At 60.1% G+C, this 21,401-nt stretch overlaps 1 protein-coding gene across 1 annotated transcript; it reads left to right on the forward strand.

Moving 5' to 3' along the window:
* The first annotated feature begins 408 nt into the window (after positions 1–408).
* On the forward strand, positions 409–20,623 carry GDF6 (growth differentiation factor 6). Its single transcript, XM_077351850.1, has 2 exons — positions 409–784; positions 18,922–20,623. Exons 1-2 carry the CDS (start codon positions 487–489, stop codon positions 19,848–19,850), a joined length of 1,227 nt encoding a protein of 408 aa, XP_077207965.1. The 5' UTR covers positions 409–486; the 3' UTR covers positions 19,851–20,623.
* Positions 20,624–21,401: the final 778 nt, after the last annotated feature.

Below are 21,401 nucleotides of genomic sequence, written 5' to 3' on the forward strand. Positions count from 1 at the left end.
CTTCTGCCCCATCCCACCCCTTTCCCGGCAGAGGGCAGGCGGGTGCCTGGACCGGTAGGTCGACGGGAGGCAGGTGAGCGAGGCGCTCTGCATGCGGTTTCCCCCGAGCTCTAGAGTGGGGGAGGGGCGCGCCCTTTCCGGGCCGGGACGCCCCAGCGTGGGGTGAGACGAGAGAAGCGGCCCTGGAGCCGAGGCGGAGGCGCTCTGCACATGCTCGACGGCGGCGGGGCCGGAGCGGCGGCTCCTGGTGGCCGGGGAGCCAGGCGGCGGGGCTGCTCCGGGTGGGCGGGCGGGCAGGCGGGGGCGTGTCGGCGGGCGGGTCCGGCCGGGCTCTGGCCTGGGGCGCGGGGGGCGCGGCGGCTCAGACGGCCGCCGGGCGGGGAGGGCAGCGGAGCGGCGCTGGGCCGGGCCGTGCCGGGCGGGCTGGGCAGGGCAGGGCAGGGCTGGGCCGGGCGGCGGGCGCCCTCGGGTCGGGGCGGGCTCGCTATGCCTGCTATGCCGCGGGCCCTGCTCTCGGCCGCGCTGCTCGCCTGCTGCTGCTTGTGGGGGGAGCTGCCCGGCTGCCAGCAGGCCTCCATCCCGCCGCCGAGCCGCCGCCGCCACGACCCGCAGGACGCCGCCGCCGCCAGGACGGGGAGAGGCGCGCCGCCGGAGCCGCCCGACTACATGCTCGCCCTCTTCCGCACCTCCGCGCTGGCCCACGCCGCGCCCGGCCACAACGGCAGCCTCCTCCCGGCCGCCAGGGCCGCCAACACCGTCACCAGCTTCGTGGACCGCGGGCGAGGTAAGGCCCGACAGCCCGCTCCGCCCCACGGAGCCCGACCTTCCCCGGCGCCCGTCCAGGGGAGTGGGGGGTGGGCGGGCGGGCGGGCGGCGTCTGCAGCCCCTCTGGCCAGCCCCAGACGGCCCGGCCGCCTCCCTCGACGACGATCCCACCTGGTCTCGGCATCCCCCGCTGCGGCCCTGGGCCCGCGAGGACGCTCGGCCTCCCTGGCCCTCGACGGCAGGAGGCGGGGGAAAGTGTGGGGCCGGGAATCCGACCCAGCTAGGAATAAGGGGGGGCGGTTTGCCGTCGAGGTCGGTGGCGTCGAGCTGAGTCCGCCGCCCTCCCCCCCCCAGAGCTCTGTCCACAATGGCTCGGGGGGCGGGGCGGGGAGCCTGGTGTTTCTCTCTCACCCGAGGCCTGAGCCCCAGAGTGACCGCAGGTCCCTCCCCAGGAGTTTCCATCGGTTTTCCACCGCCGGGACTTTCCTTCCGCCGTAGCGCTATCCCGGGACCTGGGGGGGGGTCTTTGTGTCGCCTGCACTGGCCGGCGGGATCGTGTCCGCGGCCCCTCCCGGTAGCGCCCTTCCCTCGTTCCCTGCGTCGCCTTTGCTCGGGGGGGGGGGGTCCGGTGGCGATCAAGGCAGCATTCCCCCCCACACGCGGTGGATAAGCGCCCTTTGGCTGTGCCAAGCCGGAAAGAGGGCTGCTCCTAGAGGGCGCGGAAAGGGCCTTGTCCAACGCGCGCGATTCTCCTTGGCTTGCACAGTCGGCAGTTCCAACTGAGATTTCTGCCCCCCCCCCAATCCACCGGCTGTTCTCCTCGGGCCTCTCCGGGTCTCTCCCACTACTGCTGCAGCTGCCGGGGGGGGGGCGGGGGTGCTGAGTTCAAGAGCAATTGGAAGCCCGCCGGGGAGACCCCTACAAACCCCAATCTGGCTGTCCCCGAGGCTGATTTTCTCCGGGAACGCCATTCCCAAAAAGACCCGCGTGCGGCTCCGTCGTGTGAAAGCTGGGAGGGGGGGGGGGACAGGGACAGGACGATCTCCATAAACCCAGAAGAACAGCCCCTCCCCTCGCCCCGGCAAGACGGGCCCCCGCTCGCCACCGCTGAGGGATGGGCGCGCCGCGTTGATGCAGGGCCGAAGGTTTTACTCCAAGATCACCAGCACCGGCCCCCCTCCCTCCCTCCCTCCCCGAGACAGGTGCAGGATCTCGTAGATCCCCCCCCCCCCGCGCAACCAGGTCACTGCTCTCCCCGGACGCTCGCTTTCCACCCACGGAAGGCCAGGGGGCGAAGCCAGGAGGGGGACACACACCCCGCAGGGCTGCCCCGCCGTAGCTCGTTCTTGGCGTGGTTCCTGTGCCAAGCGGAGAAGGGGCTGTTGGGGGGCGGCCCTGGGACCGCGGGGGATTCCCAGAAGCATCCCCCTGTGTGTGTGTGTGGGGGGGTGTTCTTTCCCAGGCAAGGGCATCCGGGACAAGCGCTGGTCTTGGAGCTTCCCAGGGATCTTCCCTTGTTGGGGGCAGGGGGGATGGGGTGGAGGCTCGCCCCCCCCTCACTCCCCCCTCCCTCCTGATTTTGATTGGATGTGTCACAGGCTGTGACCTCGTGCTGGACCTTGGAGGGGTCGCTTCGCATCCAGCCACTGATTGGCGCGTTTCAGCTCCGCGATCTAATTGAGGGTCCCTGTCAAAACAGATCACGGCTTGGCTGCTCTGCCGGAATGAAGGGGCACCGCCGATCGCGTCGCGCCAGGGAGGACTTCGAGGGGACTTCCGGGCGGCGGCGGCAGCGCCCTTTCCCATGGACCGGGGTGGGGTGGGGGGCGCAAGACAGCCCGCCTCCCCCTGGGCCTGCCCCACCGTTCCTGGCCCGGCCGGGTTTGCGCCAGTCTCTCCAGTTCTTCGCAGCCTTCGGCCGGGCGCTTCCCCCTCAAGCGCTTCTTGCGTTGGAATCCCGGCCGCTGGGACTCGGACATCACCCCCCAGGCAGGAGCCCGAGGGGTCTTGGACTAGATATCCCGCGGAAAGCGCTGCTCTCCTCCTCCTCCTCCTCCTTCGGACAGGATTTCCAGGAAGGCCAGGAAAGAGTCCGATGGCGGGCCACCCCCACCCGAACCACCCACCCCCAGCGCCCAGGGCTTTCATGGGGATAAGGGAACGGAGCCAGAAGCAGCACGGAATGAGGGAAGGGCGAGTGAAAGGGCACCTCGGCAGGGGAGAAAGTGCCATTGTCCTGGCCGCTCGGCGAGGGGGAAACCTGTCGAGCGCACGTGCTCCCGGCAGCCCGGTGGTTTCCTATGCAATCAAAGCCGTGTCCCACCACCACGACGCGTCCCGCACCCAAACAGGGCACGCGGGCCGCGTGGCTTCTTTCTGCGGCGCTCCGGTCGTTTCCGAAGTGGGTTGCGAGGCCAGGGACGTCCTCTGGGCCTGGGGACTCCTTTGAACAAGCGACCTTTCCAAGAAACCTGGGCGGGGCTATGGAGGAGGGGAAATAGGGGACCTCCCCCACCCCTTGGCTCTCCAGCCCCCCTCCCGGGACGGCCGCGCCATCAGGCGGGGGCTCGCTGGATGCTGGGGGTGGGGGGGGGATCTCTGTTAGCGCGGGGAGGCGCTCATGAGAAGACAGGGGCCCGGGAACAAGCAAGGGACGCAATTCAGCGAAGCGCAAAATGCACCCAGCGGAAGCCGGCCCGTTCGGGCACGGGCCCCTCCTTTGGCCAGGCATCTCTGCGCTGAGAAGCAGAGCAAGCGGCGAAAGCCCATTAAGTGTGTGGCGAAGCCAGGAAAACTACTTTTAATGCGCGATTCGGGGAGGGCGAGCGGATCTGGCTGCGGGAGGGCGGGGGTGCTCCGAAGCAGTGGTTTGCAGCGAGGGTGGGGCGCTCGGAGCCATCCTAAACGGGCCTCTGTCGAATTTGAAAGAGCGCACTCAGGATCGCTTCCTCTCCATGCGCAACGCGATCTTAAGGGTAGGTCTCTAGGGAAGCAGGACCTGACAGGTTCGGTTGCCCTTATTTGGGCTTCCTCGGGGCCTCGCCCCCGCTCCCAGCCTTCCCTCGTTTCCACAGGATTTGTTCGCATCGCTCAGCAGCAGCCAATGCGTTTCGGCGCGGGGGTCTGAGGTCTGAACTCTCTCGGGTTTCCCGACTTCGAGGCAACGCCCAGAAGCAGGAGTCGAGCTGGAGGGTGGAAGGCGCGCTTTCACACATGACACGGGCAGCGCGGGCAATGCGCGGCATAAAGCGGAGGAGGAAAAAGAAGTAGGAGGCCAGAAGCGCTTTACAAGTGAAGGGGTGGCACGTGTCAACGTGAGGAAGGAGAAACCGGGTGTGGAGGAGGAGGGCCCGCGAGCGCCTCGGAAGGTCAGACTGCAGTTGTTCCTCGGTCTTCTTGTAGGGCTACCAGAAACCTCCGCGCTCGCCCTGCAAAGGCGCTGCACAAAACACGACCTGACCAAAATAAACAAATGACACACGCGAGCCAGTCTGCTGGAGGAAAGCGGATCGGAGCCTAAGGCCGCGCGCTCTCTGGTTTTCCATTCGCAGTGAGGCCTTCGGGCGGAACCGAGGTCGGGGGCTCCGCGGGCTTTTGCACGAAGGACAAGCGGCCTTTCAAAAGCTGGTGGGGATGCAGCGCAGCAGCGAGTTTTCCTGGGTTGGGCGGCTTGCTTCGGTGTGATGGGGGGGGGGGGGGTTAGGGATACGTGCAGGGCCCGGAGGCGTCCGGGGCTGGGCCGCTGCTTCCTGCGGCGGCGGCTGCTCCTGAGGAATGCGGCATCCCCTCGCGGCTTCTCCCGGCGGCGTGTTTATGCGACCCCGCGGGTTTCTGGGTGGATCTGCGGCGGCGGAGCGCGAAGCGGGCTGCCTCGGCCCGGGCGGTGTTGTGGTTGGCGAAAGGCGAATGAAATCCAAGCAGGGAAACGTTTTAATGGGCAAGGAGGGAATTCACCGCGCTTAATTATGCGGCGACCTTGCATTCGATCTGCTTGAGCCCCGTTATAAAAACGCTAATGCGCAACAGACGGCCGAGCGCGGGGAGGCGGCGGCAGAAGGTTCCAATCTGGGCCCCGCTGCGAAGAGGCAGGGCCGGGGGGGGGGCAGCGGGGGCAGCGGGGGCAGCGGGGGGGGGGCTGGGCGCGGTCATCAGCCGGCTCCAGGCAGAAAGGGCCGCGAAGCCCCTGGCCGCCCCCAGCAGCTGCATTGCGTGCCACCAGATCCCAGCGGCATTCCGGGGAGCGGCCTGCGGGCAGCCGGAGGGGGGGGGGGCTTCCTGACCGTGTTTTCGACTGGGTGGACTGGGATCAGTTTCCTTGGCCCCGAGAGAACCGAAGGAGGCTTCAGTTTTGCTCGCTGAGCGTGGAAAGCGACCGGCAGATCCCTGGCCGGGTGTTTCCACAGCCCCTTTAGCCGGCCTGCAATGTGCCCCGATCGTCTGAACCCTCCCAAACCCTGATTTGCGCAGGCGACCTCCTGGAGCGGGCGGAACGGGGCCTGCAGAAACCTAGAGAGGAGGGGGTCGATAGTAACTCCTGCCGTGTTGTTACTCTGGCAGCGCCCGGCTCCTCAAGCCCCCCCTGCTTGGGGCGTTGTGGGGAGCAGAGCGCAGGACGCGAAGTCCTTCCCTCGAGACCGAGGCCTGGGCTTTCGGGTTTTAATGTAGCGCTGCCTGGAGTAGGACCTATTCCCACGTGCTTCGGGAGGCGGCCTTGAGCGGCCTTTAAGACCAAGGAAGTTTCATGCAAGGTGTGAGTGCAGAGACCATATCTGACGCAGTGGGCGTGCACACGAGAAGTTTTGCCTGGAACAAATCGTCGTTGGTCCTCAAGGTGGGCCTGGACTCCCGAGCTTGTCCTTGCGAACTACGGAGGAGAAATAACTCCTCAGTCCCCGACCCCAGCCTCCCCGCGGGGATTTGAACCCGGGTCGCACCCAGAGACGCGGCCCGGTGTCCTCCTGTGCGAAGAAGGCGGCTGTTTGGCCTAAGCGCCGGCCCAGTTCGCTCCGCAATGGTTCTCCCGCAGCCTCCGCCAGAGGCCCACGCGGCTGCCGTGCTCTCGGCCGGGGAAGAGCCCGCTCAGGAAAGTTCTGCTGCCTCGACGGGGGTGGGGGTGGGGGCTCGCCAGGGATCCGGTGGCGCAGGAGGCGGGAACAGCTGGGCGATGCAGGCACGACCCCACTGCTCCGAGCAGAGGATCAGGGCTCCGTGCTCAGTCCGGAGGCAGAAGAACTGGGCGCGCCGGAGTGGTGCATTCTGCAGCAACTGAAGCGCTTCTCCGGGCAGGCAGAAGGGGCCAGTTTCTGCCCGGCCCCTTTCAGCCTCCAGAAGCTTCTCTCTCTCTTTTTTTTTTTAATGCAAATGGGGGTGGGGCCTCTCGTGTTGTATTTAGAACGCTCCTGTAATATGTAGTTTAAGGGACCTTGTAAGAACATGCAATGAGTTGTGCTCGCCTGGGAAAGAACTGGCGGCCCCCGATGCCCTGGGGGAGCCGCCCCCCCCCCACAGGAGGCCACGCGGGTGGTTCCAAGGAAGCTTCCACGCGGCGCAGGAGGCTGGGCCAGAATGCGCTTCCAACGCGCTTTTGCAGCTGGAGTTTCTTGTGCCGAACAGGAAAACCTCCCGCTCAAGTGCGTTTGTCAAGGTGTGCAGAATAGCCAGAGAGCGAGCTGGACATTTCCGACCGACGCCTATTTAGCTGAGAGGGTCCCAACTGCCTTTACGGAGACTAACTTCCACCTAAACATCAGCGGGGTCCCGGTGGACGTCGAACCATGGGCCGAACCCTTCTGGCGAGCACAAAGTGGGAGAGCTGAGCGCTCCGACGGCACTAGAGCATAAAGCGCTGTGGTTTTCGGGGGGCTTCCACACGTGCGCGGGGATCAAAAGTTTCTTTACGCAGAGATATATGTATATAAGCCTCGTAGGGGTTATTGTGGAGCGAGCGGCCATAGGAATTATGTCCGGCTGAATTTTAAAGCGTCGCTATTTAATCGGTGCGCACTTCCTTGGGCTGACCCTCCATTGAACCACTGGCTCAAGAAGCGTGCCCTGGGATGGGTGCATTCATGCCTTGGGAGGCAGATCTTACTCTTCGTAGCTGAGCTGCGATCAAAGGCCTCCCAGACTGGCCTTTCACTCTCCGTGTTGGGAAGCGGGGAGGGGCGGCTCCGATAGAATTCTGATGATTTTAACAGCCACATGCAGCCTCCGGATTGGTTGCGAGGGGAACCCCGCAGGCATGCTGCTGTTTTGGAGCATCTGGTTTGCAGAGCCGGTGGACTCCCGTAAACACACACGCGCCTAACTAGCATGGGGATCGCGCGTAAACGAGCTTGTGGGGCTTCCCTGTCTCTTCCCACAAGGTTTTGCCAAATAAGGCACTGGGTGGTCCTGGGGGAAGGGTGGGGGGAGACGCCTGGGCTCTCCCCCCATCCTTGCCCTGCGTGAGGCGGGTCTTGGGCGAGCAGCCAACCCCTCGAGGTTGAGGCAACTGATCCCCCCCCCCCCCCCAATCATAGCAACGAGGCTGGCGCAGGAAAGAAACGGACTCTGCCGTCTGTCGCTTGCCACCCAGTTCTTTGGTCACGCAGGGACCAGTGAGCCCATTCCAGGCCTTTCCGTAGATAGGTTGGGGCATTCCTGAGCGAGGTGCTGCTCTCTCTGGCTTCCCCTGTTGGCCTTCCCCAGAGAGAAAGGGGGCGAGGATCTGGCAGGGAGCCCAGTGTGTGTGTGTGTGTGTGGGGGGGGGGGGCTCCCTAAGAAGAACCCACCTGGAGCGCCTGCATTCTGCTCAGGGATCGAAACTTCAGTGGGCCAGAACAAGAGGGCTGTTCGGAGTAAGCACCGTCAGGTGTGAGGGCGGGGCCTCTAATCGCCAAAATTCCCCGCAGGAAGATGACCAGCTCCTCAGGAAGGGGAGGCCCTGAAGGGATTTCGAGTGGCGCGGCCTGCCTTGTTGTTTCACATGCATAAAGTCAGCCTAGCAGTACGATTTAGTAGCCTATACCCTGATTTCTAGTTTTCTTGGTGCAGGGATTCTTATTTCTTTATTTATAATTTAAGCATTCAGAAACATAACTGGCCCTTGGAGTTTGAAATGACCACTCCGCAGACCCTGGTTTAGGTGTGCTGAACGGCTATTTCAATACACCCTTCAGGCTGCAGAGCTGGGCCACTTGCGCATCTAGAGGAGAGGCTTAAGAAGAGAGAAAGAGGGGGGTTGTACCCTGCTTTTTATTACCCTAAGAAGTCCCAAAACGGCTTACCATCACCTTCCCTTCCTCTCCCCACCACAGACATCCTGTGAGGTCGGTAGGATTGAGAGAGCTCTGGAAGAACGGCTCTGTGAGAACAGCTCTTATCAGACTGTGACTAGCTCAAGGTGACCCAGCTGGCTGCATGTTGTGGGGCGGAGAATGAAACCCAGCTTTCCAGATCAGAGGTCACAGCTGTGAACCACTACACCACGCTGGGCCAGACCAGATAGCTGGGAGCCAGAATATCTTTCAGACTATGACTCTATTAATATTCCTTTGCAATTAGACTACTGGAGATCGACTGGGCCAAACTTTCCTCAAATATCTTTTTACATTTATGTACAGGGAGTATTTCCATTGGGGAGCATTAAACAGAAGCCCGCCTGGTGCAGTGCTTTAATCTGAAGAGCCGGGTTTGATTCCCATGAAGCGGCCTTGGGCCCCTCACAGTCCTCTCAGAGCTCTCTCAGCCTCGCCCTCCTCACAGCCTGCCTACTGCAGGGAGAGGAAGGGTAAGCTGCCCTTGTATGCCGCTTGACGCTCCTGAGGGTAGAGAAAGAGGCCTATAAAACGCAGCCCCTCTTCAGCTCTCCGACTAGCCCCCTTGCAGCCTCAAGGAATGTGGCCCCTTCGGCCCACACCCGGGCCTTCCCAAGAGGGACTCGGGCTTCGCCTGCAGGCCCTTCGCGTCTCGCTAGTGGCGGGGACGTCTCGAGCCACGGTGTGCCCGGGCGGCGCGGAAGGCCCAAGCGGACCCCTCCCCCCCCAGGCCCCCGGGGCCGCTGGTCGAGACGTCGAATCCCGCCGGAGGGCGAGGGAGGCCCCGCCGTTGCGGTGGCGCGGACTGCCGAGGGGGGCTCGTTGCAGGCTGCCTCTCCCGCCCTCCTGCCCGGGGTGGGGGTGGGGGTGGGGCGGGAATGCCACCCAGGGCGAGGGGGGCCCCGGAGCTGTCAGCCAGCGCTGTTACTGTGCAGGCCGCGCGCGGAGGGTCTGCCTGGGGGGGAGGGGAGGGAAGGGGCGGGGCTGCCGGGGTTGGCGTGGCCGGGGCGGGGGGGGGTCGTGCGCCCACCCGCAAGCCAGCCCGCGAGCCGGAGGGCGGGAGGAGCAGGGGAGGGGGGCAGGCAGGAGATCCAGGCCAGGCGCTTTGTCCAGGCTCGGCCCTGCTCCCGTCGCCCCTACGTCGGGCTGGCCTCGGGGAAGAGCGGCCAGGGAGGCGGAGGACGAGGAGGCGGCCGCAGAGGAAAGCGCCCGGGCGGTGGCCCGGAGAGGGGAGGCCAGGCAGGGTCGGGTATTTAACGCCCTCTTTGAAGGCCGCCCGCCTGCCCGTCCTCTCCCAAGAACTTTAGCCGGTGCTCCTCGCCTCCCTTTGGCTCATCACAACAACCCTGCGAGGTGGTTAGCGCGGGAGAGACCGGTGGAGATTTGATCGCGGCTCTCTCAGCAGAACTATCTCGAGTTCCTTTCCGTTCTGCACGGGGAGAAGCGGAGAATCAGGCCCAGCTCTCCAGATTAGAATCTGCCACTCTTGCCCTCCAAACTGGCTCCCAGGTGGTGGAGGAAACCGCTGTCAAGTCAGAGCTTAGGGCAGGGGGCCCCAAAGTGGTGCCCACGGGCCATCGAGAAGGCAGGGCTTCTGACGGGGGGGGGTCGGGGCGAGGAAAGGCCGATGAGGTTCGAACCCCTCCTCTGCCCGCTGGGCGACCTCAGCATAGCGAGGGCTGCAAGGGTATAACGGGGAAGAGCGGCATGCTGCGAGCCACGTTCGGTCCCCACTGAGGAGCAAAGTGGCGCATGAAGGGCTTCATCCAGCCCTTCTCGCCGGGCCAACCTGGGACCCGCCCCCCCCTTCTTCACGAGCCAAACTTTGATCCCGTGTCTCCTCCTTGGGGCTGGCGGCGGCGCAGGCTTAAGGTTCTTCCCGAGGCGATGCAGATCTCCTGATTTCTTGCAAGAGAGCGGATACGGATCATGGGGCAGTGATGGACCCGCGGAAAAAGAAAAACCCGCCGCTTCTGACACCCTTCTCCGATCTCAAAGGGCTCCCCGCTCTTTCTCGTTCATTCTTCTCCAGTTTTTCTCTCCTCCGCCTCTCTATGACCCATTATGCACGGGGGGGGGGGGGAATAACGCACATTCAGGGTGGAATGGCAGCGACTAAAATCACGGATAACGCATGGAGCCGGCTGCAACTGGCTGCAGCTTCGGTGCATGCCGCCGAAAAAGCCGCGTCAGTGAAACGCGGAAGAAAGCGCAGCTTCCGGGTGAGCGGGGCGCAACCAGAAGTGGCGCCCGGATCGGCGCGTGCATAATCGGTTACTCTGGGTTTTGCCGCCGTCGCGCCCCGCCCCGTGTATAACCGGTATGCGTCGCGTCTTCCCCCTCTGCGTTTTCCATGTGCCCCGAAATCGCCGTTTCGGCGGCCGTGCATAATGGGCCTATGCGGCTGAGCCCAGCGCAACCCGCAGCGCAATCCTCTGCGGAGTAACTGCAAACTAAAACCCCCGGGAACTCCAAACTAAACCCCCTGGGTTTCAGTCTTCCCATGGGCTTCGATGTGGCTGCATTGCTTGGCCTGGGCCGCATATTCACTTGGACCGACAGTTGTTCAGTTTTCAGGGCAGCTGTAGAGAACGGCGGGTGGAGAACGCGCGAGGACTGGCGGGCTGGGACCCGGGGCTGCTGCCGGCCGAGACGACTCTATGCCATTTCGCTATTCGTTTTCTCACATGCGTATGCGGAAGTAAGGAGGGTCATTTAGCAGTGGGAGTGGGAGTCAGGCTTGCTTTCACATCGCACCTCTCCTGCTGGTTTAAGATACACTGCAGTTTCTTGAACGCTGCCTCTTGGAAAAAAATTGCCCGTAGCCGATGCCACAGGAAGTTGGGAGCGCCTGTTCCGTAGTGCAGGGGTAGTCAACCTGTGGTCCGCCAGATATCAATTTGCTGGCAGGGGCGCATGGGAATTGTAGTCCATGAACGTCTGGAGGAGCACAGGTTGACTACCCCTGCCGTAGTGTATCCTCCGGGTTTAGTCTTCAGGGACACTGCCTCCCCGACGCCGCCGTCCGTGTACCTTAATATGTCCCTGGTGAAAGTGAGCGCATGTAGAAACGTAGAATTATAGAGTTGGAAGGGACCTCCAGGGTCATCTAGTCCAATCCCCTGCAGAATACGGGGTATGGCGACTCCTGACAAAAATTTGGGCCCTGCTGAGAGATGAGGGCGGTAGGATGCAGGGTAGGCTTGCTCGAACAGGGTAGGCTTGCTCTTTGCACAGGACTTCCAAGTGAAGATGTAGGCCAGGGTGCCCATGGGCTCCATGATGTCCACCCAAAAAATTAGAAAGTGGGCGGGGCCAGATAGGGCTTTTTTTGCCCGGGACGGTGTCTGGCTGGCTACTCAAAATCTGATATTTTTTTTCAGCGTCAGCTGCCACCGCAGCGTTTGTTTTATTCGCTCTCATCCTTCTCTCCGGTGGATTCTTTAATTATCCGTCTTCTCCTTTGCACTTGGGAGTTCCTCTGCCTACATGGGTTTGCCTCCCCTGGCAGCCATTTTGCAACTGCGCCCCCACCCTGTACTCAAAAAAGGTCGGCGCCCTTTGATGCACGTGATGCCTTCAAAGACAGGCCGCTTACATACGGGCCGGAGTCATTTGAGGCCACGTTTGTTTCTTCAAAGAGAGGCGTGGCCAAAGGAGAGGAAAGGGGCGGAGTCGCCACGTGGGCGTGGCAGGCAAGCTGGAGGCCTGGCGGAACATGAATGTGTGGAGCTGCCATCTCCTGCCCTTGGTCCATCAGGGGCGGTGCTGTCCACTCGGACGGGCAGCGCCTCTCCAGGTTCTTCAGGCCGAGACCTTTCCCATCGCGTGCTCCTTGATTCTTTTAACTTAGAGAGGCCGGGATTCGAACCTGCGACCTTTCGCAGCTGTTCCGCCACAGAGTCACAACCCCTTTTCCGACGTTCTCTCAGCCGGTGGCCGTCCTCACCTCAGGATCGTCAGAACTCCTCGCGACTACTCGGTGCCCTTACAGAGGGGCGAGGAACCAAGACAGAGATTTTAGGAACACCAGAGGCGAGTCGGTTCCGGATGAACTCACAGCGAGCCCAGCGAGGCTGGTTCTGGGGTGCAGCGGTGCAAGCGCATTATCCAAGGGGTGCGGAATGATTTTGGGTAGGTGTCAGCGTCATCTTTTTAACGGCCCGGTCTCTGCAGGGCAAGCATCCATCGCACTGGCGGTGCAGCTCCTGGAGGAACGCGGCATAGGGTTGCACCGCCGATTCTCCCGTTGGATTTCAGCCTGCAGCATTCTGCCCCGTCGGCAGTCCAAGAGGAGCAGCGCTCGGCCGGCACCCGCCGTTCCCTCTCGGCAGCCCTGGCTGTGGCGCCTCCAAGGTGGCAGGGCAGCCTCCGGTGAGTGGGCAGGATCAGAACCGGGCTCCCGACCGGCGCCCGCAGTCGCGTCTTTCCCGCCCCTTGAGCCAAGGCCTCCCGGGGGGCATCTTCGGCTCCTTCACACCCGGATGATCTCAAACGCGCCCATGGGGCAATAGCCCCGATTCAGAGGGCGGGGGGGGGGAGGAGTCGCACCCCCGAGTCCGCCTTGCATACCCGCGACCTTGGCCTGCCCCTGGAGACTGCAGCACACCGAGCCAGACCTTCGGTTTGCCCCGAGGCATTCTCCCTCCCCAGGCCCATTCGCCCCTGGGTTGCCTAAGCAGCAGAAGAATTCGAGGAGGTTTGTTAGGCCCCGCTTTTCACTACACAAAGGAGTCTCCAAGCGACTTCCCTTCCTCTCCCCACCCGGACACCTTGTGAAGGAGGTGAGGCCGAGGGAGCTCTGGGAGAACTGCGACAGGCCCAAGGTCACCCAGCTGGCTGCATGTGGAGGAGGAGCAGGGAATCCAACCCGGTTCTCCAGATGAGAGGCTGCTACTTCTAACCATTCCCCCAAGCTCTCTTAACCTCCACACACAGAAAAGAATTGGGCCAGGTACCCTGCTTGCGAGTGTGGTGCAAAACGCGCAGGTTTCCGCCCTGGCGCAGTCTCTGGTCAGATTGGGGTCGTGATTAAAGCGTCTGGAAGCGCTCTGGGGTTCCTTGGGCCAGTTACGTCCTTTCAGCTTTTTCTGCGTCACCGGGTTGTGAGGGTAAAGCGAAGGCGAGCGGGATGCTGTGAACCGCCTCGGGCCTCCACTGCGGAGAAAGGCGGCGCTTAATCCAAGGGAAAGAAATCCAAAGGGAAGCGGCGCAAAACCTGTCTGGTGCTCCGTTCTCTGCTCCGGGGCCATGCTTGGGCGGGGGTGGAGGGGACCTCGGGCGGTGACAGGTGTTAGAGGAGGGGTAGTCAAACTGCGGCCTTCCAGATGTCCGTGGACTACAATTCCCAGGAGCCCCTGCCAGCATTCGCTGGCAGGGGCTCCTGGGAATTGTAGTCCACGGACATCTGGAGGGCCGCAGTTTGACTACCCCTGTGTTAGAGCCTCTGGGAGGAGACCGAAGAGGCGGGAGCCGTACGGCGGGCCCAAGCGAAGCCCACTTTTGCGGACTTCGGTTCTTCGTTGCAGCTACAGCTCTGCTTATACGCCGACCGATGGCAGACGGAGGAAGGGAGCAGCGGCCACGACCTGTGCCCTGAACTCCGCGTCTCCCCCTGCCTCTTGCTGGCCCAGGGTCTCCAGGCGGGAGGTGCCTCCGTTCAGGGCCCCGAGCTCCACGAGGGCTACGGGCTGCTAACAGGAGCTTCTGACCGGGAGCTGGAACTGAGGCGGGGAAGGCAAAGCCAGGGGAGCCTCGGATGCAACACGGAGAGGCAAACACTCTGCCCGCCGGGGCGTAGGCATTACTAAACTCCTCGGGGGTGTGGGCGGGGTCGGGCGGGAATCCATCCCCGAAAGGCGGGGCGCGCTGGAGCTGGCCGTGAGCGCTTCCCTACACCGTGAACCCAGTGGCAAAGTGGACGGAAAGCGCAGTATTCGTGGTGTGTGGAAGCGCGTCCTACATCCCAGAGTAGAGTGTTTTTGCATTCTCCAGACGGGCTGTTGTGCGCAAAGACGGGGGGGGGGGGGGAGAGAGAGAGAGCAAGCAGGCATGTTTCAGAAAGATGTTTCAGAAAGAGCCAGCCGCTGAACTGAAATGTCGTCGTCCCGGATTTTGCACTTAAACATCCACCTTGCTGAAGAGGCGCTCTAGGGCAGGGGTAGTCAACCTGTGGTCCTCTAGATGTTCATGGACTACAATTCCCATGAGCCCCTGCCAGACTTTGCTGGCAGGGGCTCCTGGGAATTGTAATCCATGAACATCTGGAGGACCACAGGTTGACTACCCCTACTCTAGGGAACCCGGAAGACTGCTGTTTGGCAACAAGTGGGTCGATCTGGATAATAGCAGGCCTGCTTGCCGCAAGGATGGCGTGGCGGATGAAACTGCCGAAGGCCGAGTGAGCTCCGCCGCTTCAGGCTCCACCTGGAGCACCTTTAATGCCCACCTGCAGGTCCCGCTTCTTCTGCCGGCTCTGCAGCTCCTTCCTTGGTGGCAAGGGCCGAACTGCGGCCCAGTGCAGTCGATTTCGGGGGGGGGGGGATGGGTTTTGCCTCTTCCTCCCCCCCCCAAAGGCAGCCGACTGGGAGTGAGTTCGGAGGTAGAGTTGCCAATCTCCAGGCGGTGGCTGGAGACCTCCCGGGATCACAACTGACCTCCAGGCAAGAGATCAGTCCGTGGGGGGTGGGTGGGTGTTGGAATGAGCACTTTGGGAGGTGCGCTCTGTGGCAGGGCACTCCAGAGAAGTCCCTCCCTTCCCACCTCAGCCTCCACCTTGAAAATCTCCGTCTTTTCCCCTACCGGGAGGTGGGAACCCTCGTTTAGAGGCGCCCGAAGCCCAAAGGTCCCGCTGCTTCCCCTCCCACTCCCGCCCCGCGCAAGACTTCCCGCGCCCTTTCGGGCAGGGCTCTTGGTTCGCGCAAGCCGCCGGTTCGGAATGCGGCCCGATGACCTTTGCGATCCATAAAGCGGCGGCCGCCCAGCTGCAGCCGACTCAGTCGCCCTCGCTCAGCTGGAGCTGCGCCGCTGGAGCTCGCGGCCGCGGGCTCGCGGTGACACTTTTACTGTTGCAATATATACAGACTTTTACTGCCTCTTGGGGAGAAACCCAGAGGCTCGGGGAATTTTCGTATTTGCTGGCTTGTAAACCTGTTTTTTTATTGGAAAGCAGCTCAAGTCGGGGGCGGGGAAAGAGGAGAATCTGGTTTGCTTTCCGTTGCCTTCACTTCTCTACACCAAACGTGTCAAAAAAAGAAATCCAGGTTCGTCTCACTGACAATATAAGTCCCCACAACCACACATATACAATCCTCTAATTCCCCCCCCCCCTTAAAGACAACTAGTAGCCAGTTAATTGACCCTCAGTAGAGTGTTTTTGAAACTTATTTCAACAGTTATATATATATGCATGTGTATGTATTTCTTTAAATACCTTGAAATGGAGGTTTCCAGCTCATACATACAGGTGAGCAGTAAATTAGCATACAACATAATGAAGCTTGCAAAGACGCGCAGTAATGGGTTTAAACTACAAGTACAACGATATAGGCTAGATATCAGGGAAAACATTTTCACAGACAGAGTAGTTCAGCAGTGGAATAGGCTGCCTAGGGAGGTGGTGAGCTCCCCCTCACTGGCAGTCTTCAAGCAAAGGATGGATACACACTTTTCTTGGATGCTTTAGGATGCTCTGGGCTGATCCTGTGTTGAGCAGGGGGTTGGACTAGATGGCCTGAATGATTCCGTGACAAAACAAGCTTTGTTTATATAGTCACCATTTGTTTGGATTTAATTCTGGAGAAAAAATGTATCAAAATTGGAGATTGATGTGTAGATATATCCTTAATTCTGACTCCTCTCAAGCATAGAGGTAACTAACAGCATCCTTTTCTTTAAGGTGGAGTGATTGTTTGTGTAGTGGGATATCTCCACTGTTGCCAGACCAGAGAAATACATTCCAAGCTAGCATTCCAAATTACATTACATTCTACCATTCATTTCATAACATTACAATAATTCTAATTTGTACTCTAAATAATAAGAAATACAATAATGTATTTCCCCTCTTGGTGAGAATACAGATTTATATTAAAATGTGTAGTGAGATAAGAAACCAATATCTCTATTAAGTCCTGGGAGTTTTTTGTTCCAAATGTTGTAATAACTTGTAATTCAGCAATTCCCCTTTCAAGTCTGTTCCTGATGTTCCCTTGCAATAAAACAGCTATCTTGAGGTCACCCACTGAATGTCCTGGAAGACTGAAGTGTTCTACCGGTTTCTTGGCCTTGTGATTCTTAATGTCAGATCTGTGTCCATTTATCTTTATGGTACCAAGTTTGATCAGTTTGTTCTATGTAGAGAAGGGAATTTAATTGCATATTAGAAGACAAGCAAGTGAACACTTTTGAGATGGCATAGCTGGTATAGTTAGGTCCACTATATGTGGACAGCAAAGTTGGCATCTGGGTTTATTGCAAGCTCTGATACCAGTGCCCATGTTGAAGTTAGATATTGTGTTATTGTGGGTTAGGAGTTAAGACTGGGGGTCTGTCTGTGTGCAAGAAAAGGTTTGCCCCCCAGGTACTTGCAAAAGAAAAATGCCATCATTCAATAGAGCTTGTAAGTCACTGACGATGCGCTGAACTGTTTTGAGAGCTGTATGTGACTCCTACTGTTGTTCTGTTATTGTCTCTTTTGGGCTTGTCTCCTAATAGGCTTTGTTAATGTTTCTTGACTTCATCAAGTGCATATTTTAATTCCAAAAAGGTTTGCTGTAGATACCTTAGGTGAGAATGTGTCTGTAGGATTGGAACAGATGTGGTTTTAGTGTGTATGGTAGCTGGATGTGTGTACATATGCTTTGTCAATCACTTGATTTCTGATATAAGCTGGTATCTGTGAGTCCATCATGCAGTTGGGGGTCTAGGAAATGTATTTCTTGCATAGATTGGTTCATTGTCAGGTTGATGGTGGGATGAAAGTTGCTGAATGCCAGGTAGACTATGTCCAGGGCTTCTTTAGCATGTGACCAAATAGTAACAATGTCATCGATGTAATGCAGGCATAGGAAAGGTATGAGTGGGCTTGGAGTGTTGCTCCAAGTCAGCCATGAGGAAAAACTTTTCACTACCCAAAGAAGTCTCAAAGCAGCTTACGATTGCCTTCTTTTCCTTTCCCCATGACACCCTGTGCCAGGGGTAGTCAAACTGCGGCTCTCCAGATGTCCATGGACTACAATTCCCAGGAGCCCCTGCCAGCATTCGCTGGCAGGAGCTCCTGGGAATTGTAGTCCATGGACATCTGGAGGGCCGCAGTTTGACTACCCCTGTGCAGTAGGTGGGGATGAGAGAACTCTGAAAGGACTGCTCTGTGAGAACAGCACTGTCAGGACTGTGATGGGCCCAAGATCACCCAGTTGCCTACATGTGGAGGAGCAGGGAATCAAACCCAGTTTGCCAGATTAGAAGCTGCCACTGATAACCACGCCACCATGCAGGTAGCATGAAGATATGCCATATGAGTGTCTATGGCTGTACCATTAATATGAATGTACAGGATGTTACCAGATTTGAAGTACTTGTAGGCAAAAACAACATGGCAGAGTTTGTTGACAAGGTCATCTGTGTTATCAGTAATCATGCTTATGACTTGGACACCATCTTTGTGTGTGATGTTGGTGTGCAGAGATACCATGTCCATGTTTGCCAAAATAGTATTCTCTAGAACAGTGGTCCCCAACCTTTTTATCACTGGGGACCGGTCAACGCTTGACAATTTTACTGAGGCCCGGGGGGGGGTAGTCTTTTGCTGAGGGACATTGCCGCTGCCATCGCCTGAGCCCCTGCTCCAGTTGCTTTCCCGCCAGTGCCCCTGACTTCCCGCCACCCACTGTGGGAGCTGCCAGCAGCAGCTGTGCAGTGCCACACCGAGGGGGTGCCCCAGCCATGACGGCCGCTGGAGAGCACCAAAGGTGAGCTGGCGCCAGAGTGGCAGGGCAGCCCCCGAGGCAGCAGCCGGGGAGGAGAACAAGGAGGAGCTGCAGCCTGGTACCGACTGACTATGGACCGCTCCCGGTCTCCAGACCAGGGGTTGGGGACCACAGCTACTCAAAGATTATATTTTCCTCAGGGTATCAGTGGTGTTGCACACATAACTAGGAGCACTAACGGCACAGGGTCTTAAAATATAGTCCATGGATCCAGATAGCCCCATGACAGTGCTTTTGCAATGGGACATGCTGTGGTGGGTTGCCAGGTTTGGGTATTTTCAGCAGAAAGTAAAAGGTCCAGATTCCTTTGGTGTGTCTGAAATGATCCCCCCCTTGCATGCCTAGGGGTAATTCCATGATTTTGTTTAGTTCTTTTTTGTATTCCAGTGTGGGGTCTAAGGACAGGTGTTTGTAAAAAGCAGCATTTGTAAGTTGTCTTGGAGCTCCAGTGTTGTCATCATGAACAGATTAGGTTACATAGTGTAACAGTAATTCTGTTCAGGATTGCACTAGTACTTCTCAGTAAAGGCAAGCAGGCAGACTTGGGCAGAAAATTTTTAGCGTGAGCCTAAGGTGTGTAAAGTACAGCCATTACATTAATTGATGCTTAACCACTGATTTAAAGGGAAGACTGCAGCAGCTCCTGTCAACTCCCCCTCCCCCATGGGTTCAGGATCTGACTACAAACTTAGTTTGTAATTGGAAGACACACCTCCCTCCCTTTGGCATGGGGGTGTTCTCTGCATTGCTAGAACATGCCCCTGCAAATGGGCAACCCCCACATTTCCCCGCCCACTCTGAAAGATGGAAGTGTGCCCCCCCTTCCCCAAGAGGTGAAACTGACTGCAATTATGCATTTTATCTTGCAGACGATCTCTCGCCCAGCGCTTTGAGGAGGCAGAAATATTTGTTTGATGTATCGACTCTCTCAGACAAAGAGGAGCTGGTGGGAGCTGAACTGCGGCTCTTTCGCAGAGCCCCCGGCGATGATCCCTCCAAGGCTCAGACAGGCCTGGCCCATTTGCAACTCTCGGCCTGCCACTCGAGCCGCCTTTTGGACTCCAGGACGCTGGACTCGCGAGAGGCGCCTGGCCAGGCCGGGGGCGCTTGGGAGGTGTTCGACGTGTGGCAGGCCTTGCTGCACCACCAGCAGCAGCAGCGCCACCGCCACCACGCCCTGTGCTTGGAGCTGCGCGCCGTCGGGGGGCTCCGAACTCCCCAGCCGCAGGGCCTGGACCTGCGCGGCCTGGGGCTGGGCCGAAGCGCGCGGCGCCAGCAGGACAAAGCCCTGCTCGTGGTTTTCACCAGGTCGCGGCGGAAGAGCCTCTTCGCGGAACTGCGCGACGAACGAGGGGGCCGGCAGGGCGCGCGTGCGGCGCACGTGGAGGCGCCGGCCGCCGCCAGGCTGCAGTTGAAGGCGCGGCGCCGACGGCGCACGGCTTACAACAACCGGCACGGCAAGCGGCACGGCAAGAAGGCGCGGCTGCGCTGCAGCAAGAAGGCACTGCACGTGAACTTCAAGGAGCTGGGCTGGGACGACTGGATCATCGCGCCCCTGGAGTACGAAGCCTACCACTGCGAGGGCGTGTGCGACTTCCCGCTGCGCTCGCACCTGGAGCCCACCAACCACGCCATCATCCAGACGCTCATGAACTCCATGGACCCGGGCTCCACCCCGCCCAGCTGCTGCGTGCCCACCAAGCTGACGCCCATCAGCATCCTCTACACGGACGCCGGCAACAACGTCGTCTACAAGCAGTACGAGGATATGGTGGTGGAGTCCTGCGGCTGCAGGTAGCGCCGCCCGCGGAGGGCGCCTCCCCCACCCCCCCGCCCCGCGCGCTCGCGGGGAAGGCAAACGCGGCACGAGACGGACCCGTCGGGGCCCAGGCCCGGCAGGGAGGGAGCCGAGCGACGGCCGGGGCGCTTGCAAGAGAAGAGACCGCCTCGGGGACACGCTCTCTGATCTGGGAGGGGGCGATGAAGGGGGCTAGTCACAAATGCGGCTGCGCACCGCTTCCCAGCCCCCCGGCGGTCCAATGGCGGGGAGAGTTCAGGCTCCTCCGCCTGGGGAGTATTACCAGAGGGGGTGGCCCCATTGCCAGAAACCCGAAGCAGGAGGCCGCCAGAGGCCAACGCGAGTCGCTGTCGGGGTCAGGAGGAAGCACTCGTTGGCCAGCCGGCGGCCCTGCAGTGCCGAGCAAGGCTCGCGCAGAATGAGGCGAGGCCTTTGGCGCCAAGAGGGCGCGCGCGTGTGCGCCCCGGCTTGCGTGGCTCCAAAACGTGGCTTGGGGAAGGCGCCTCGAGGCAGCGGGCGGCTCTTTTCTGTCAGGCAGGCGGGAAGCCCCGTGGCCTCTCGGCTTGCGAGGAAGGAAGGAAGGAAGGAAGGGCATGGCGCATGGCGAAGTTGCGTGGAGCGGCGACAGAGGCGCGGGAGCAAGGGGCGAAGGGGCTTCCCCACGCCGGCTTCCGGGGGCGGGGGAGGAGAACCGGCCCCGTTGCAGGGGGAACCCCCCGGGGTTGCTCAGGCCAGGGCAAGGCCTCATTCGCAAGCGACACTGGCCCGGAGAGGGAGGGAGGGAGGGAGGGAGGGAGGGGGCAGCTGTTCCCGGGCTGCAGCGGTCTGTGCCCAGGGGCGCGAGGAAGAGGTCGGAATTGGGATGCTTTTTCCCAGACAGGATTGAGGGGTGTGTGGAGGAGAAGCGCCTGGTCAACCCCGGGCCCATTTTCTGGCTAGGGAAGCCATTAGGCAGGCGAGGAGCCCCCGAGCACCGTCGCGGGAAAGAGAAGGCAAAAGGGCTGACCCGTTCCAGGGCTGACTCAGTTTCTTCTCAGAATTCATCTGCCCATCTAGACTCCCTTTAAGGCCGGGGTAGTCAAACTGCGGCCCTCCAGAATGCTGGCAGGGGCTCCTGGGAATTGTAGTCCATGGACATCTGGAGGGCCGCAGTTTGACTACCCCTGCTTTAAGGAAAGGAGGGGGAGGGCAGAGCAAGCCCAGAACACTTTGACAAAAAGCTGCCCCGTCTGTGCTGCTTCAAGATTACCAGCCTGAAACCGGCCCGAATGCCCCCCCCCCCGCCCTCCCACACACGCGGAGCAGGCTTGCAGGTTGTAATTAGGGCGAGGTTTGGCTTTAAATCCTAGTAATGAAAAGCTGAGAAAAGTGTCAAGCGCTGCAAAACACGGAGAAGGCAAACAAGGTGGGAGTCGATGGGCTTGGGAGCATCTTTTCATTTTGAGGCGCCCTCCAGGTAGCTAATAAACTTCAGAAAAGGAGGGGGAGGCAGGCACATACCTCTGCAGAGGGCTGTAATGTTACTGTGTGAGCAGATGAAAAAGCATGTCA

This window comes from Paroedura picta, chromosome 9, assembly GCF_049243985.1.
Source record: "Paroedura picta isolate Pp20150507F chromosome 9, Ppicta_v3.0, whole genome shotgun sequence".
Taxonomy (NCBI): domain Eukaryota; kingdom Metazoa; phylum Chordata; class Lepidosauria; order Squamata; family Gekkonidae; genus Paroedura; species Paroedura picta.

Bases quoted from the DNA above. Each gene is read 5' to 3' on its own strand.
- GDF6 (XM_077351850.1), top strand. From the start codon at position 487: ATGCCTGCTATGCCGCGGGCCCTGCTCTCGGCCGCGCTGCTCGCCTGC. The intron at 785-18,921 runs GTAAGGCCCGAC...TTTATCTTGCAG, and splicing joins CTTCGTGGACCGCGGGCGAG to ACGATCTCTCGCCCAGCGCT.